This window comes from Geotrypetes seraphini, chromosome 1, assembly GCF_902459505.1.
Source record: "Geotrypetes seraphini chromosome 1, aGeoSer1.1, whole genome shotgun sequence".
In the NCBI taxonomy this organism is placed as follows: domain Eukaryota; kingdom Metazoa; phylum Chordata; class Amphibia; order Gymnophiona; family Dermophiidae; genus Geotrypetes; species Geotrypetes seraphini.
The window spans coordinates 165,240,562-165,259,638 of record NC_047084.1 but is presented as its reverse complement, the minus strand read 5'-3'; the positions used below and the strand labels follow the sequence as shown (position 1 = coordinate 165,259,638).

Here is a 19,077-nt window from a genome sequence, read left to right as displayed (position 1 = left end):
AAATTTTCTGTTCTCCTCTTGCCTTTCCGGCATGGGTTTTGCCTGAACTTCAGTACAGAAACTCTTGTGGTTTCTCTCCTTTCTAAGATCCAACAGTTAAAGTCCAGTAAGAAACACGCTATCTTACTTCAGTTTGATCTCTCTAAAGCTTTTGATGTAGTTAATCATAATATTCTGCATTATCTGCTTTCAGAAATCAGCCTTGACCAAACTGTCTTGGACTGGTTCGATAAATTTTTATCTTCCCATTCTTATTCAGTTAATATGGAAGGTTCCAACTCAAAATCGTTGAGGGCCCTTTGTGGTATCCCCCCAGGGCTCTCCATTGTCTCCAATTTTATTTAACATTTACATGAGCACATTGAAATATTACGATTTGAATTCCTGAGAAACTTTACTAACATATGCTGATGATATTTTTATATTACTTGAGGTTGACCCAAAGCTCGATGATCTGATATCCAATATTAACCATTGTATCACCAAACTTTGGTCCTGGGCGACGATGGCTCAGATGGAATTAAATGCTGCCAAAACTAAGCTTTTTTGGCTTGGCCCAAAGTTAGACTCTCTCCCTTCTTCTGTGATCTTAGACACAGGAGAATCTTTGAAAATTGAGTTTTCCTTGCTAATGGGTATTGTCATCAATTCATCACTTACATTCAAGGAACAATTAAGTTTGCTTGTTAAAAAATGTTTTTATCCCAGGACAAGCAGGCAGCATATTATTAACGTATGGGTGACGTCACCGACGGAGCCCCGGTACGGACCTTTTTAACTAGAAAGTTCTAGTTGGCCGCACCGCGCATGCGCGAGTGCCTTCCCGCCCGACGGAGGAGTGCATGGTCCCCAGTTTCTTCGTTTCCGCGGAGCGAAGAAGACGCGTGTGCTTTCAATGGCTGTTGAAAACTATCTTTTTGCCTTCCCGCTCGCAAATTTTTTGATCTTTTTTCTCTTTTTCCCTTTCGGATTCTTTTTTCTGTTAAAAAAAAAGATTTTCTCTAATTTTTTCTTTGTTTTTTCAACCGGCCCCGGCGGGGCCTGTTGTAATCATACAGACCTCCGGGTTTGATTTCGCGGAGGCCGTGTTTCCCTTCATGCCCCCCCAACCGGGCTTCAAGAAGTGCCAGCGGTGTGCACGCCCGATCTCCCTAACGGACCCACACAATTGGTGCCTGCAGTGTTTGGGTCCAGAGCATCGGGCTGACACTTGCACCCGCTGTGCTACTCTCAAGACACGCACACTTAAAAACCGGCAAATCCAGCAGAATCTCCTCTTCGGCACCGGTTCTGCCATGGATCCGGCCCCGACGTCGACGGCACCGCCTAAATCGGCACCGACCACATCGACACCACCTGACCCTTCTTCGGGGTCGATAGCGCCAGGTAAGCCGGCTAAGAAGCCTTCCACTTCCCTTGAGCGCCCTCCAGCCACAGCGGCGACACCGGTCCTTCCGACGTCCCGCAGAACCCGTAAACGCTCCGCTCCGATCTCGGTGAGTGCCTCGTCATCGGCCTCCTCATCGCCGGAGCGTCGAGCAGCACCTGTGGTACCGAAGAAAACTAAAACGGTACCGGTGCCCCCATTGGAGGACCGCATCTCGGCCATCCTCCAGGACAAGTTGCAGGAGCAACTACAGCAGCAACTCCAACAACTACTTCCGACCCTGCTGGCACCGCTCCTTCCGGTGCCGGACCGGCCCGAGCTTCGCACCATCCCACCGGTGTCCACCCCCTCGGTACCGCTGAACACCTCCATGCCGGTCTTATCTGCCCAGCCTGAGCTCCAGACTTGTACTGCGGAGGACCCCTCCCGGTCCCAAAATCGACTCCGATCTTCCCGGGACCGTGTTCGGCACCATTCCTCTCGAGACAGGGATTGACACCGGTCTTCATCTCCCGGTACCGTCTCCATGCGCTCTGGCAAATCTCTTTCCAAAACACGCCATACTGAGCCTGCCGTTAGGGACCTGGACTTATGGGAACAATCCCACTCGGTACCGACGAGGATGCCTCTTCCACAGATGAGGAACCCTCTATGGCTGATACCACTTTAAAGCCTGAGCAATCCTCCTTTACGAAATTCCTTCGGGAGATGTCAGCGGCTCTTTCAATCCCATTAGAGTCCGACTCTAAAAAGTCCCAGGCTTTTTTAGATGCCTTGGACTTCGACCATCCTCCCAAGGAATTTCTTAAACTGCCCGTACATGATATCTTACGGGAAACATTTTATAAAAATTTGGAAAACCCCCTTACTGTCCCGGGTGCCCCCAGAAAACTGGACAGTTTATACCGAGTCATCCCTATCCCGGGATTTGATAAACCTCAATTGCCCCATGAGAGTCTCCTTGTAGAGTCCACATTGAAAAAATCCCAGGGCTCCAGTGTTTATGCCTCCACCCCTCCTGGCAGAGAGGGTAAGACAATGGACAAATTTGGAAAGCGCCTGTATCAAAATGCCATGCTGGCTAACAGGGCAAACAACTATACTTTCCACTTCTCCTTTTATATGAAACACCTGGTCCAGCAACTTTCCGCCCTGCAAAAATACGTTCCTGAGCGTAAGGTCCCGTTTTTCCAACAACAAATCTCCAGCCTCCTTCAGCTCAGAAAATTCATGGTGCGCTCGATTTATGATTCCTTCGAACTCACTTCCCGAGCCTCCGCACTGGCTGTAGCCATGAGACGCCTAGCCTGGCTGAGGGTGTCTGATCTTGACATAAACCACCAAGACCGCCTCGCCAACGCGCCCTGCCTTGGTGATGAACTCTTTGGAGAGTCTCTTGATTCCACCACACAAAAACTTTCGGCTCATGAGACCAGATGGGACACGCTGATTAAGCCTAAAAAGAAGACTCCGCCTGCACGACCTTACAGGCCTCAGTCCTCTTATCAACGCAGATTCTCTGCCAGACCGCTTAATCCTCCTCAGCAGCAATCTCGCCGTCCTCACCAGCAACAGCACGCTCAGGCACGCCCTCAATCCCACCAGCCGACCAAGCCTCCGCCTCAATCTAAACCTTCACAGCCCTTTTGACTCCTTTCTCCAGGGCATAGCCAGTCTCCAACCCTCGGCGCCTCTTCCTCAACCAATCGGAGGCCGCCTCACCATTTTTCTCCATCGCTGGGAGGTCATTACATCAGACCAGTGGGTACTCAACATCATTCGCCACGGATACTCACTTCATTTCCAGACTCTTCCATCCGACAATCCTCCCGTAGAGTCTGCTTCTCACTCCTCCCAAACTCCACTCCTCCTAAAGGAGGTCCAATCCCTCCTCCTTCTCAATGCCATCGAAGAAGTTCCCCCAGACCAACGGGGTCAGGGATTCTACTCCCGCTACTTCCTGGTACCCAAGAAGACAGGAGACCTTCATCCCATCCTCGATCTCAGGGACCTCAACAAGTGTTTGGTCAAGGAAAAGTTCAGAATGCTCTCCCTTGCCACCCTCTTCTCTCTCCACACGACTGGCTATGTTCCCTAGACCTCAAGGAGGCCTACACACACATTCCCATCCATCCGACTTCACGTTGCTACCTTCGATTCCAGATACAGCAGCACCACTATCAGTACAAAGTGCTGCCCTTTGGTCTCGCATCATCGCCCAGGGTGTTCACCAAATGCCTTATTGTGGTAGCGGCCTTTCTCAGGTCTCACAACCTACAAGTGTTCCCGCTTCTTGGACGATTGGCTAGTGAAAGCAACTACATCTCCACTTGTGCTTCAAGCCACTCATCAAACCATCTCTTTCCTCCATCTCTTGGGGTTCGAGATCAATTACCCCAAGTCACATCTGCTTCCAACGCAGCGCCTTCAGTTCATCGGAGCAGTTCTCGACACCAATCTGATGAGGGCGTTCCTTCCTTCCGACCGCCACCAAACCCTGCTCCACCTCTGTCGGCAGGTGCTCCTTCATCAATTCATACCTGCTCGACAGATGATGGTCCTCCTGGGCCACATGGCATCGACGGTCCACGTTCTTCCCCTGGCACGCCTCCACCTCGGAACTCCCCAGTGGACTCTAGCCAACCAATGGTCACAAACCACAGATCCTCTTTCACATCCCATCTCTGTGACATCGTCTCTTCAGCTCTCTCTTCAATGGTGGTTGAACTCCTCCAATCTTTCCAGGGGTCTCTTTTTTCATCCACCCCCTCACTCCATGATCATTACCACGGATGCCTCCCCTTATGCATGGGGAGCTCACCTGGGAGATCTTCGCACCCAGGGACTCTGGACCCCTCAGGAGCGTCGACATCACATCAATTTTCTGGAGCTCCGAGCCATGTTCAATGCGCTCAAGGCCTTCCAGCACCTTCTCTGCCCTCAGGTTCTTCTCCTGTGCACAGACAATCAAGTCGCCATGTACTACATAAACAAGCAAGGCGGCACGGGATCTCGCCTCCTTTGTCAGGAGGCTCTCCGCATCTGGACCTGGGCCACGGCTCGCAATCTCTTCCTCAAGGCTGTCTATATCCAGGGCGAACTCCCTGGCCGACAATCTCAGCTGCATCCTTCAACCTCACGAGTGGACTCTGCATCCCCCCACGCTCCACTCCATCTTTGTTCGCTGGGGCACTCCACAAGTGGACCTCTTTGCAACTCCTCACAACCATCAGCTGCCCCAGTTCTGCTCCAGACTCTACTCTCCTCATCGTCTGGCCCCAGATGCATTCCTGCTCGACTGGACGGATCGGTTCCTCTATGCCTTTCCTCCACTGCCTCTAATGTTGCGGACGTTATTCAAACTCCGCAGGGACAGAGCCACCATGATTCTCATCGCCCCTCGGTGGCCCCGCCAACACTGGTTCTCCCTCCTGCTCCAGCTCAGCTCCAGGGAGCCCATTCCTCTTCCTGTGTTTCCTACTCTACTTTCACAGCAGAATCGGTCTCTACTACATCCCAACCTGTCTTCACTCCACCTGACAGCTTGGTTTCTCTCGGGCTGACCTCTCCAGAGAATCTGTCTCAGCCTGTCCGTCGCATTTTGGATGCATCCAGGAAACCGGCCACCCTCCAATGTTACCATCAGAAGTGGACCAGGTTCTCCTCTTGGTGTCTACTGCATCATCACGATCCCACCTCATTAGCGGTGGAAACTGTTCTGGACTATTTGCTCTCTCTGTCCGACGCTGGCCTCAAGTCTACCTCTATCAGAGTCCATCTCAGTGCCATCACGGCGTTCCATGAGCCTATCCTCGGAAAACCTCTCACGGCTCATCCACTGATTTCCCGGTTCATGAGAGGCCTCTTCAATGTCAAACCACCTCTGCAGCCTCCTCCGGTGGTCTGGGACCTGAATGTGGTTTTATCCGCCCTCATGAAACCTCCATTTGAGCCTCTTGCAACAACTTCACTCAAATTCCTCACATGGAAGGTGCTTTTCCTCATTGCCATCACCTCTGCCAGTAGGGTTAGTGAGCTGCATGCACTGGTTGCAGACCCACTTTTCACGGTTTTTCAGCATGAAAAGGTGGTTCTGCATACCCATCCTAAATTCCTTCCCAAGGTGGTCTCGGCTTTTCACCTCAACCAGTCCATCGTGTTGCCTGTCTTTTTCCCTAAACCCCATTCTCATCCTGGGGAACAGGCTTTGCACACGCTGGACTGTAAGCGTGCCCTGGCTTACTACCTTGACCGTACCAGGGCTCACCGCTCGTCTCCTCAGCTCTTTCTGACCTTCGATCCTAACCGTCTTGGTCGTCCTGTCTCTAAACGGACGCTTTCCAATTGGCTCACTGCCTGCATTGCGTTCTGTTATGCTCGGGCCGGTCTCTCACTTGAAGGTGCTGTCACGGCCCACAGGGTCAGAGCTATGGCTGCTTCTGTAGCTTTCCTCCGTTCCACACCCATTGAGGAAATCTGCAGGGCTGCCACTTGGTCCTCAGTTCACACGTTCACTACTCACCACTGTCTGGATGCCTTCTCCAGATGGGATGGACACTTCGGCCAATCTGTGCTGCAAAATTTATTTTCCTAATGGCCAACCATCCCTCCTCACTCTCTGTTAGCTTGGAGGTCACCCATACGTTAAGAATATGATGCCTGCTTGTCCTGGGATAAAGCACAGTTACTTACCGTAACAGGTGTTATCCAGGGACAGCAGGCAGATATTCTTACGACCCACCCTCCTCCCCGGGTTGGCTTCTTAGCTGGCTTACTTTAACTGGGGACCACGCACTCCTCCGTCGGGCGGGAAGGCACTCGCGCATGCGCGGTGCGGCCAACTAGAACTTTCTAGTTAAAAAGGTCCGTACCGGGGCTCCGTCGGTGATGTCACCCATACGTTAAGAATATCTGCCTGCTGTCCCTGGATAACACCTGTTACGGTAAGTAACTGTGCTTTTCAGCCTCCCTGTTCTGAGAAGAGTGAGAGCACTCTTTCATTAGCAACATTTTTCAGTATGGGTTCAATCAATCATTTTGTCAAGGTTGGATTATTGTAATTCATGTATTTGGGGCTTTCAAAGATTAGTCTGCAGAGACTTCAATTAATACAGAATACTGCAGCTAAGCTTATTTTCGGTAAGACTAAGTTTGATCACTTAACCCCTCTGCTCAAGGAATTACACTGGCTCCCAGTGTATCTCAGAATTCAATTTAAGTGCATTTGTATTGCATTTAAAATCTTATTGGCATTTTCACCATTTTGATTCCTTTAGACTGGAATGTGCATAGGTCTCATCTTGCCAGAAGTTCTCAAAAATTGAAACTTACATTTCCCTTTCTCAGTGGTAAAAACAGAACCTTCAGGAGATTTTGTCATTCTTTTGCTTTTAAATTAACCAAATTTTGGAATGCTTTACCGCTTACATTAAGAAGTTTAGGTCCTTTTACTTTATTCCGGAAAACTCTGAAAACCTTTTTGTTTGCTAAATATTTTGGAAACTAACTACTTTAGTCTACTTTTCCTTGTCCAAGTTTATGCATTACATTAATGTTAATCAAGTCAAGCTCCTTTTAGTTGATGACCAAGTCTATAAAATTAAGTTTAGTTTAGTTTAGAACTGTTTTCTGCTCTGCTTATTTTTCTTATTTTCAACATAAGTTCGACCCTTTCTGTGGCTTTGGTGCCATGAGACCCCTTATTCAGGGGTTCTCTGCTTGGGAAAGGAAGGAGTTTCTGTGGAGCTGGGCTGCAACTTCACAGGGAAAGCTTTGCGTGGATCTTTGTAGCCAGCCTGCTGTGCGCTACCTCAGAGCTCAGGGTCTGTCCTGTTTGGGAGCATGCTTGCCTTCTGAACTTTTCAGAGGCTTAAGCGCAGGCTGGATGTGCCCTGAGTAAGAGCCCTTAGAGTATCAGGGTGTAGGCTGCATTTTTCCTGCCCCCATTCACACATCAAGGTTTCAAGGGATTGGAGAGTTTAATTAGGGGTCCGTCTGACTGGCAGCCCAAAGATTCTAAAGATTGGACTGTTTGGTGAAACTCTGAGTTAGAAATTCCTTTCCCTTCATTACATTACATTACATTACATTAGTGATTTCTATTCCGCTTGTACCTTGCGGTTCAAAGCGGATTACATAAGAAGAAGCTGGACATTTCCAGGGGGTACGTGACATTTAGGGTAAGACATAGTTACAGAATGAGTATAGATTTGGTAACATTGGATGAAGCAGTTATATTACATTACATATCAAATCTTTTTCCAGGCGTTGGTAGGTAATATGAATCGATAGGATGAATTAGGTTTTTTGTTTTTTTTTTGGTCGGTTGAGGATATGGTGTCAGGGAGTGGGTAACCTGGTCGGTGTATGTGGAAGAGGAGATTAGGTGTTTTGAATATGCTTTTTGAAAAGTAGCGTTTTGAGTTCTTTGCGGAATGCTTTGAAGTCAGATGTTGAGGTTAACAATCTGGTTATGGAGGGTTCGAGTTTTGCTGCATGCGTTGCTATGAGGTTATCGTAAAGCTTTTTACGATGAGTGCCATTGAGTGGTGGGTATGAGAATGGTGTCAGTGTTCTTCTTATTCTGGGTGGAAGGTTACGGTGTAGGCGATCGATTAGATAGGCAGGTGCTGTACCGTTGAGTACTTTGAAGATTAGACAGTATAGTTTGAATTGGATTCTGGCTCTAATCGGTAGCCAATGTGAGTCTAGGTAGGCGTTAGTTATGTGGTCATATTTTCCGAGGGAATAGATTAGTCTGAGAGCCGTGTTCTGAATGGTCTGTAGTTTTTTGATTATTTTTGTAGGACATGGTAGATATAGGATATTGCAGTAGTCCACAAGTCCTAGTACCAGGGATTGAACAATGATCCTGTTGTGTTCTTTGTCGAAGAATTTCCTTATTTTTCGTAAGTTGCGCATTGTGAAGAATGCTTTTTGGGTAGTTTTGTTGATTTGAGTCTGCATAGTGCAGCATCTATCTATCAGCACTCCCAGGATTTTGAGGGAGGTCTGGATTGGGTATTTGGTAGTTTTGATTTCCAGGTCTGTTATGGATGGGATTTTGTCCGTTTCAAGCATTAAGAATTTGGTTTTGTCCGAGTTTAGTTTTAATTTGTGGTTTGTCATCCATTTTTCTACTTCGTCCAGTATTGTTTCCAAGTGTCTAGTAGCGGTGTTGTCTTGGGTTTCGAAGGGGAGGAGGATAGTTATGTCGTCTGCGTAACTGAAGGATGTTACATTTATTTTGTCTAGAGTGGTACCAAGGGAAGAGATGTAGAGGTTGAATAGAATGGGTGAAAGTGGAGAACCCTGAGGGACTCCACATGGATTAGACCATGTGTTGGATTTCGTATCGTTTATCTTAATTCTGTAAGTTCTTGTTTTAAGGTATCCTTGGAACCAGTTGTACACCACCCCTGAGATCCCTATTGCATCAAGTATCTGGAGTAGTATGGTATGATCAACTAGATCAAAGGCTGCGGAAAGGTCTAGTTGGATAATTAGGATCCTGTGACCTTTACTGAGGTGTTGTCGGGCTATGTCCAGTAGTGTTGCTAGTAGAGTTTCCGTGCTGTGGTAAGATCTAAATCCTGATTGGGATGAGTGAAGTATATTGTGGTCTGCTAGGTAGTTAGAGAGGTATTGAGCCACAAGTCCTTCAATCAGCTTGACATAGAGTGGGATCGAAGCGATCGGTCTGTAGTTGGTAGGTGTGTCTACAGGACCTTTTTGGTCTTTCAGTATGGGTGTGATTATGATCTCTCCTAGATCTTGTGGGAATTGACCTTCTATGAGAGTGCTTTGTATCCACTGCATGAGGCTGGTTTTGAATTTAGGGGAGGCATTTGTGAGTAGATACGATGGGCAGTTGTTCAAGTCGCATGAGGTGTGGCTGTATTTTTTATATAGTCGGTTCAGTTCAGGCCATTGTAGAGTTGGGAAGGTGGTCCATGTTCTGTCTGCTGTTATGGCTTCTTCTGTTGTGGGGGTAGTTATTAACTCGTTGAGTATGGTAGTTGAGTTGTTGAAGGTGGTTCTGATTTTGATGATCTTGAGTTTGAAATGGTCAGCTAGTTGGGAAGCTGTTGGAGTTTTGTTGCCTTGAGTGGCAAGGTATGGGTTTGTGTCTGTAAGTTTTTTTACTAAGTTGAAGAGTGTTTTTGTGTCGGGGTTGTTTGTGCCAATTAGTTTAGTGTAGTATGTTTTGCGCTTTTCCTTAAGTTTGTTGTTATATAGTTTGATTTGGGTTCTCCAAGCGGATTTGGTTTGGTCATTTCTCTTTTTTCTCCAAGATCTTTCAAGTTGTCTGCAATGCCTTTTTAGTAGGTGGAGTTTTGAGTCGAACCACTTGTCTGATGGTCTGCAGGTTCTGTGTTTGGTTTTTTCTGGGGCTAGCTCATTCAAGGTTGTTTCGCTTAGGGAGCGCCAGTGTTTTGCGAAGTCTGAAGGGTCTATGGGGTCAAGTGCTGGGTCCACTTTGTCCCAGAATGTGGCTGGTTCAATTTTCTGTCTAGCTGCAGAGAGAGTGCTGACAGGTAGACACTGTAGAGACTTTGAGTACAGCCCCATTATTTCTTATGTAAAAATTGGTGAGGAGGGGGGGGTCTAAAAAAGTCATTTTTAAAGTTTCTGGGGGTAAGGTTCATGTCTCCCACCTCCAAAATCCTTATTTCAGCATTTTTTATTTTCCCAATTAGTTTCCATGGACCGTTTTTGGTGCGTTTTTCCTGGCCGCAGACATCTTTGATTTTACTTGATCTTATTTTCAACTTCTTTTTTATGCCTCAAAACCCCTCAATTTGTAAAAAATCGATGAGATCAGCATCTGATCTCCTGATTCTTGTGTTTGTACCAGATTTCCAGCGGAGGAGCATCTATGTGCCTTGTGGCACAGCACACATGAGGAGGGGATGGGAGCTTTGGGCTTTGCCCCCTCTAGGTCCTCTAGGGCTGAGGAACTGATGTGGATCCAGGAATTGGGCAGATAATCCCACCCGATACCTATTTTTGGCAATAGCTCAAAGCGCACATGCATAGAGTCCAGGGACCCTTCGAAAGCCTTGTCCGGGGTCCATCAGGGATCATCTTCGGCTCCTGTTTGTGGATTTTCCCCAGAATTTGTCCAGTTCATGTGGAGAACCTATCTTATGGACCTGTCTCACGTAGTGCAGCCAGTGGGCACGCCACAAGACTACAAGCCAGTGCCTTCTTTAGCGGAAGTCAAGTCCCCAGCACACCGATACCATGCTTCTCTTGCTGCCAGACACTTGCTTCCACCCTGGATGATATTGATTCCATTTGTGGAACAGATAAGCAGGATGTCTAAGGGAGCCCTGATCTGGGTGATGACCCCCCTCCATACATCAACTGTTTAAGTTGGTCTCGGTCCACCATTTCATTATGGACACCATGAAAAAACTGAAATCGGAAGGTCAGCCCTCCATTTTTCAGTGTACAGTCATGATCCACTCTTATGCTCTGACATTCTTTTTTCCTGTGCATCCAGATCTCACGGCTCTGGTCACAGAGCAGTGGGAGACTCCAGAGAGCTCTTTCAGAGTGACTAAAGCTATGTCTAAACTTTATCCTATAGCACCGGAATTTCAACAGCTGTTTGAGAAGCCAAATGTGGACTTGGCAGTGGCTCTGGCCACCAAGTTTCACAGCCCTCCCTAGGGAAGAAGGAGTGATGCTTCAAGATTCTCAGGATCGCAGGGTGGACAAGGTGTTAAGGAAGCTTTTTGAGGTGACTTCTTTGGGCATCAAAGCGGCAGCCTCATTTTCTGCACGTGCCTGTCACATGAGCCTAAATGCCTGGTGCCATATAATTTACCCCTTTGTGTATAATTTCTTCTATTACCACCTTTGGAAAGTAGTTTTTATGAGTATGCAAAATTTTTAGAACTATTCATGAAATTACACAAAGGAGGGATTTCTATAAAAGGTGCTCAAAATTTGGCAGCATAAAAATTGATCCTAAGACTGATTCTATATTGGACACGTGGCGGGGCATAATGCAAAAGAAACGTTTAAGTCCGTTTTGGGCTTAAGTCGCAAGTCGCCCAAAGTCAGACACGGGAAAAGGTCCATTTTCAAAAAATACATCCAACGTATTTTTTTTCCAAAAATCGTACAACTGTATGTCCATAGAAACATAGAAGATGACGGCAGATAAGGGCCATAGCCCATCAGGTCTGCCCACTCTACTGACCCCACCCCCAAGTCTACTATTGTAGGGGTCCCACTCCTGGTGACAGGTTCCCTTGGCTTAACCCTCTAAGTCCAGCTGTCTGATCACCCAGACTGCTAAGTCATCCATCTTTATACCCCATTTTTGTCCAAAAAAATTGTCCAAGCAACAGATGCCTAGAAAAAGACCTTTTGGGCATGGGAGGGACCAGAAAAGTGATGGACTGGACACCCAGATATGGCACCAGAGTAGTGGGGTACCTTACAGAGCACTGCTGTGAACTTCACAAAAAGGGTGCCACTTAAACATCTCACTATAGCTCCCTTATAGGTCATGGTGAGCCCCCCCCCAAAACAAAACACCCCCAGAATCTACTAGACCCACCTATCTACCACCCCAATAGCCCTTATGGCTGCAGGAGCCACTTATATGGCAGTATAAAAGGGTTAGGGTTTTTTTTTGGGAGGGGTGCACATTTTTCATCATGAATGTTGTGATTAGAGTGGCTTATGGGCCTGGGTCCTCCTCTCCGTGGGTCACTAACCCACCCCCAAGACCACTTAAGCCACCTCTGTGCAGCTCTACTAGGCTTTCCTATGCTAGGCTGCCTGATGTTCTGGAGACAAATATGTAAAGTTGTTATTATGATTTTTATGGGGGTGGGGTCATTGATCACTGGGGCAGTGTGTGGGGGGACTGTACTTTGTGTCTGCAGTGCTTATCTGGTCACTTTGGATACCTTCTTGTGACTTAGATTTGGTTTTAGATGGCCTAAGTCACAACATCCAGGTTCCGTCTAGGCAGTGTTGTAAAACTTTCGGTTATACAAGCAGTACGACAAAGTCTTTGATGTTCTGGTGGCCATTAGGTTGTCATATAGTTTTCTTCGTTTGACATTTTTGGTTGGCTGGTGTGTGAATAGTGAGTGGGTTCTCCTGTGTCTGGTTGAGGTGGATTGAGTTAGTCGGTCGTTCCAGTAGGTTGGGCTGTCTCAGTTTATAGCTTTGAAGTGTACTCTTGCTTGTATTGGGAGCCAGTGTGAGTCGTGGTATGCCTCTGTGATGTGGTCATATTTTTTCAGTGAATAGATGAGTCTTAGGGCTGTATTATGTATACGTAAGTTAATTGAACCGATTGTTGCAGCCTGGAACCATGTTATTATCCATGATAATATCAAGCTGGTTCACTCAAGTGTCAACACAGTGATCCACCAAATACTGAGCAATAACTAACATACAAAATGACCTTTTTCAAGACTGCCTACATGAATGTAAAGGATAGATGATGCTTGAAAGTACCGTATTTTCACGCATATAATGCACGCGTTATACGTGTTTTTACAAACCGTGCATAACCTTGCGCGGTATACGCGTGAGCACACTATATAAAAATTTTTTTACATAGTTCCCCCCCGACGTCCGATTCACCCCCCTCCGCAGGACCGCTCGCACGCCCTCCCACCCACACCCCCACCCTGAAGGAACGCTCACACCCCCACAGCCTCCCGACCCCCCCCCCCCCCCATCATGTAGAAGCTCCTACCGGTGTCCTGCTGCTTCCTCTTGGCGGTCCCGGCCCTTCTTTGAGCCCTGCGCCTGCTGCTTCCTCTTCCGGCGGTTCGCCCTTTCTCTAACGTCAAGCCCTCTTGCCCCGCCGACTCCCCGACACGATCGGGGCAAGAGGGAGCTCAAGCTCTCTTGCCCCAGCCAACCGCGGCACCCCCGACACGATCGGGGCAAGAGGGAGCTCAAGCCCTCTTGCCCCAGCCAACGACGGCACCCCCGACATGATCGGGGCAAGAGGGAGCTCAAGCCCTCTTGCCCCCCCGACACGATCGGGGCAAAAGGGAGCCCAAGCCCTCTTGCCCCGCCGACTCCCCAACTCCCCGACAATATCGGGCCAGGAAGGAGCCCAAACCCTCCTGGCCACGGCGACCCCCTACCCCCACCCCGCACTACATTACGGGCAGGAGGGATCCCAGGCCCTCCTGCCCTCGACGCAAACCCCCCTCCCCCCAACGACCGCCCCCCCCCCAAAGAACCTCCGACCGACCCCAGCCGACCCGCGACCCCCCCTGGCCGACCCCCACAACATCCCCACCCCCCTTCCCCGTACCTTTGTGTAGTTGGCCGGACAGACGGGAGCCAAACCCGCCTGTCCGGCAGGCAGCCAACGACGGAATGAGGCCGGATTGGCCCATCCGTTCCAAAGCTCCGCCTACTGGTGGGACCTAAGGCGCCTGGGCCAATCAGAATAGGCCCGGGAGCCTTTTGTCCCTCCTCGGGGCGGGGCCTGAGGCACATGGGCCCAACCCGACCATGTGCCCAAGGCCCCGCCCCCAGGAGGGACCTAAGGCTCCCGGGCCTATTCTGATTGGCCCAGGCGCCTTAGGCCCCACCAGTAGGCGGAGCTTTGGGACGGATGGGCCAATCCGGCCTCATTCCATCGTTGGCTGCCTGCCGGACAGGGGGGTTTGGCTCCCGTCTGTCCGGCCAACTACACAAAGGTACGGGGAAGGGGGGTGGGGGTGTCGTGAGGGTCGGCCAGGGGGGTCGCGGGTTGGCTGGGGGGGCGGTCGGAGGTTCTTGGGGGGGGCGGTTGTTGGCGGGAGGGGGGTTTGCGTCGGGGCAGGAGGGCCTGGGATCCCTCCTGCCCGTAATGTAGTGCGGCGTGGGGTAGGGGGTCGCCGTGGCCAGGAGGGTTTGGGCTCCCTCCTGGCCCGATATTGTCGGGGAGTTGGGGAGTCGGCGGGGCAAGAGGGCTTGGGCTCCCTTTTGCTCCGATCGTGTCGGGGGGGGGCAAGAGGGCTTGAGCTCCCTCTTGCCCCGATCGTGTCGGGGAGTCGGCGGGGCAAGAGGGATTGACGTTAGAGAAAGGGCGAACCGCTGGAAGAGGAAGCATCGCAGGCGCAGGGCTCACGGAAGGGCCGGGACCGCCAAGAGAAAGCAGCAGGATACCGGTAGGAGCTTCTACATGATGGGGGGGTCGGGAGGCTGTGGGGGTGCGAGCGGTCCTTCAGGGTGGGGGTGCGGGTTCGGGTGGGAGTGCGTGCGAGCGGTCCTTCGGGGTGGGGATCGAGCGGTCCTGCGGGGGGGGTGAATCGGACGTGGGGGGGGGGCATCAGGCTTTCAGGGTGGGGACAGGACTTCAAGGGGGAGAGGAAAGTCGGGGCGGGCGAAAGGAGAGTCGGGGTGGCCAGATGAGAGTCGGGCGGCGACGGGAGAGTCGGGCAGCATGCGCGGTAAACGGGTGTGCGCGGTATATAAAAATTTCTGAACATAAATTTGTGTTTTCCGCACGCTATACCCGTGTGTGCGTTTTACACGGGTGCGCGTTATCTAAGTGAAAATACGGTACTTTTTTTGGCCACTGAAATACATTACTTGATTTATGCAGAAAAATTATGACAAGGCAATTTTAACAAACAAACTCAGAAATCTAAGGCCAAGCTAGAATAAAAAGTTGATTCTAATAGCCAAATGTATCCCTTATAATGTGGTACACAGAGAAATCTATTGGGTCAACAAAAAAAATTAAAATAAAAAGTCAGAAAATTGAAAGAATGAAAAATTTACAAGTGGTTCTAGACTTTTGCACAGTACTGTATTACTAGTTAATTATCAACACCAATTGGTTTGTTAATTGAGTTGCATGTGCAATTTATCTGTACAGCCAAATTTGCACATGCAGCTTTAGCGGCCATATATAGAATCTGGAAGTAAAGTCAACAACCCCCCCCCCCAAAAAAAAAAAAGATTCAGCCATTCCTCTGCATTTCTCTAGATAAAACAAATAAATGCTTGCACAAATGGCAAATGTTACAGTTTATGTCTTGCTTTACAGGTAAGTGCAGCAGACTGGGGTAATGCTTGTATTTTCAGCAGCATTATCTGGATTCATATTTGGGTAATGCTGCTCAATATCACCATTATCCAAATAATTGTGACTCTGCCATACTGATATTTAGATAGTGGTTGATATGGAATATTCAGGTATAACTTCAAATACCATAGATAACATTTGAATGAGGAGTCAACTACAGAATTCAAATGGAGAATCCATTTCAAGGTTTTGTTGTTCATCTTTAAGACCATTAATAATAGTGCACCAGTAGTAGTGACTTATGTATGTATGCCTATCAGGCCATTAAGATTAGCAGCAAAATATCTTCTGGATGTCCTTTTCTTTTCCTTTCTGTAAAACTAGAGGAATATAGAAATATGCTACAGGACCAAAATTATGGGACAACACACCATCAGTCTAGAAGCAGTCAAAAGACAGTTTCATTTCAGCAAGCTTTTAATGATATCTAAAATTGAGCAGGCATGCAAACAATGAAAACAGCTATATTTTTGGGGTTATTTACACATCTGTTTATTAACCTCTTTATTTATTTGTATTCTATTATATATGCTTAATTGTACCCCACCTAGTATCATAGAGCAGGTTTTAATTTTTTTTTTAATAAAATTTAATACAAGAATTTATATACTCATCTACTCAAAATAGAAGAGAACCAAAGGGGAAGATAAAATTTGACTTTGAAAAGGAGCAACATCATATAAGAAGCAGTCAAGCATGTATGGCTTAGATATATAACAAGATATGCTTAATGTGCCAATTAGTCTTTATGTACCTTCATCATCATCTATTAAATCTTTCGGTATACTGCTTGTAACATATATACGCTTTGTTTTCAGTTGAAGGAACTGTTTTTTCCACTCTGGATGAACCGTATAAGCCAACACCTTACCAACGAACAATAATAGGAAAAACCAATCCTAAAGAAGAAAAAGATGTGATAAAAAAGGAAGATAAAGTTTACAATGTTTATTCCTCTTCTGTCTCAGCACCTTCATCCCTGACTAGGCTGAATGATAAAATCTCTGCATCTGAGAAGAGTTGCAGCACAGAGGTAATATCGATATTACAAATCAACTATAATATATTTGCCATCGATTTCCTTTGCTGGTTGTTTCTTCCTTTGATTTATTCAGAAAGATGCTATTAAATAAAATGTTCATGCTCACATGAAGGATGTGATGAGGACAGAGAGGAGAATAAACAGTGGTCTTCAATTAATAATGCTAGGTGCCCATAAATGAAAGTAGGTCAGTGGAAGTTGAACATAATAACATAGTAAATAATGGCAGATGTGGACCATAGAAATCTGCCTCAGGATACAAACTGTAAAAGTCTGTATGGCATGTTACAAATTACTGGAGTTTGTAAAACCTTCTCCATCCTTAACCAAATTGCCATAAATGGAACACGGACCATTAAAGTACTGGCCTTAGTTCTACTTGGCTGAAGTATTCAGCACCACTTAATGCACACCTGTAACTGTTAAGCTTTGTTTTTCTTTTATACCATTCATTTTCTAATTAGAGATCCTCTGTGTTTATCCCATGCATTTTTTTAATTCCGTCACTGTTTTCCTCTCCATCACCTCCCTCAGTAGGTCATTCCAGGCATCAGCCACCCTCTCCATGAAAAAGAATTTCCTGGTATTACTCTTAAGTCTACCACACAACCTCAATTCATATCCTCTAGTTTTACCATTTTACTTTCTCTGAAAAAGATTTGTTTCTATATTAATAACTTTCAAGTATTTAAACATCTGTATCATATTTCCCCTGACCCTCCTCTCCTCTATAACATTTATTTATTGGAATGTATTAACCACCTTTTTGAAGAGATTTCATCCAAGGCAATGTACAGCATACATATTCAGGTCTTCAAAACTCTTCTTGTAGGTCTTAGCACAAGCCCATACCATTTTCGTCACCTACCTCTGGACCGCTTCAAGACTTTTTACATCCTTAGCCAGATACAGCTTCTAAAACTAAACACAATACTCTAAATGAGTCTCACTAACAACTTATATAGGGGCATGCATCAACACCTCCTTTCTTCTGCTGGTTATACCTCTCTCTATAATGTGACTATATATAGTATATTATATATAAACTAGTCTTATAGCCCGTTACATTAACGGGTGCTAGAATATATGTGTGTGTCTCTCTTTATTTCTTTCTCTCTCTCTCTCTCTCCCCTTAGCTGCTTTCTTTCTTTCTGTCTTTCTTTTTCCTTGGCTGTCCATCACCACCCCTTGCCTGCTTCCCCTGTTCATTCTCCCTTCTTTTACCTCCCCTGTGTCCACCACCACCCCTTCACAGCTCTCCTTATGCAGCAGCAGCCCTTCTCCCTTTGTTTTACCTCCCCCCTGTCCAGCAGCACCTTCCTTCTCCCCCTGTCCAACATTAGGCCTCCATTCCTTTTTCTTCACCCCCCCCTGTCCATCAGCACCTCTTTCCTTCTCCCCCTGTCCAGCAGTAGGCGTCCCTTCCTTTTTCTCCCCCCTCCTCCTTCTTATCCCTATGATACACTTACCTTGCTCTGCCCCTGATCAGAGGCTCCCGACAGCCGCCCAGTTGCACCCATTGGAAAAGTTACCTCTGCGGCACCCCGCACCCCTCATGATGCGACTCCCGCTGTCTTTCTTTCTGTCTGTCTCTGTCCCTGGCCCCCTTTGTCTGTTTGTCTGTCTTTCTGTTTATCTCCCTGCCTCTGTGTCTGTCTTCTTTTCTTTCTGTCTCCCTTCCTCCCTCTGTCTGTCTGTCCGAAGCAGCATTCCCTCCCCCTCCATTTCCCTCCCCCCACACCAGTTCCCTGTGCACCTGCCTCTGTGTCTTTCTTCTTGTCTTTCTGTCTCCCTTCCTCCCTCTGTCTGTCTGTCCGAAGCAGCATCCCCTCCCCCTCCATTCCCCCCCCACACCAGTTCCCTGTGCACCTGCCCCTGTGTCTTTCTTCTTGTCTTTCTGTCTTCCTTCCTCCCTCTGTCTGTCGGTCCAAAGCAGCATTCTCTCCCCCTCCATTTCCCTCCCCTCACACCAGTTCCCTGTGCACCTGCCCCTGTGTCTTTCTTCTTGTCTTTCTGTCTCCCTTCCTCCCTCTCTCTGTCTGTGCAAAGCAGCATTCCCTCCCCCTTCCTTTTCCCTCCCCCCACACCAGTTCCCTGTGCAGCAGCATTAGCGTTTCCTCTACCCCCTTTCCCTTCCCACAGTCGTGACTACAAACGCGGGCCCGAGTCCTTTGCCGCCCCCCCCTTCCCTTCCCGCGAGTCTTCACACACTGCTTCGGGTCCTTCTACTGCCCTGATTTACTCTGGCACGTCCGGAGCAAATCAGGGCAGTAGAAGGGCCCGAAGCAGCGTCTGTAAACTGCTGCACATGCTGCTTAAATCGCCAGTCGGACCCGCGGTAAGGGAAGAGGGGGGGCAGCAAATGACTCGGGTCCCGGGCAGCGGAAAGTTGCTGGGCTCCTCGGTGGGGGCGCTGAGTGGCCGCGATCCCTCTCCTCCCAGACCCCCCCCCCCCCCCCGGAGGAACGGAGATCAAGTTTCCGCCATTTTGAAGATCGTTCTGCCCTGCTCCTTGCCTTAGTATATTTTTAAGTTGAAAGACACGGTGGCGGCGGCTCCTCTCAAGATCCCCGA

The 19,077-nt window shown here is 48.1% G+C and overlaps 1 protein-coding gene across 9 annotated transcripts in view; it reads left to right on the top strand.

Moving 5' to 3' along the window:
- Positions 1–19,077, top strand: part of MAP9 (microtubule associated protein 9) — a 208,716-nt gene that overhangs the window by 42,389 nt on the left and 147,250 nt on the right. For all 9 annotated transcript variants that reach the window (XM_033941213.1, XM_033941203.1, XM_033941260.1 and 6 more), the window contains one exon: positions 16,280–16,494. In XM_033941213.1, the coding sequence (XP_033797104.1) occupies positions 16,280–16,494 (215 nt within the window). The remainder of the gene's footprint in view (positions 1–16,279; positions 16,495–19,077) is intronic.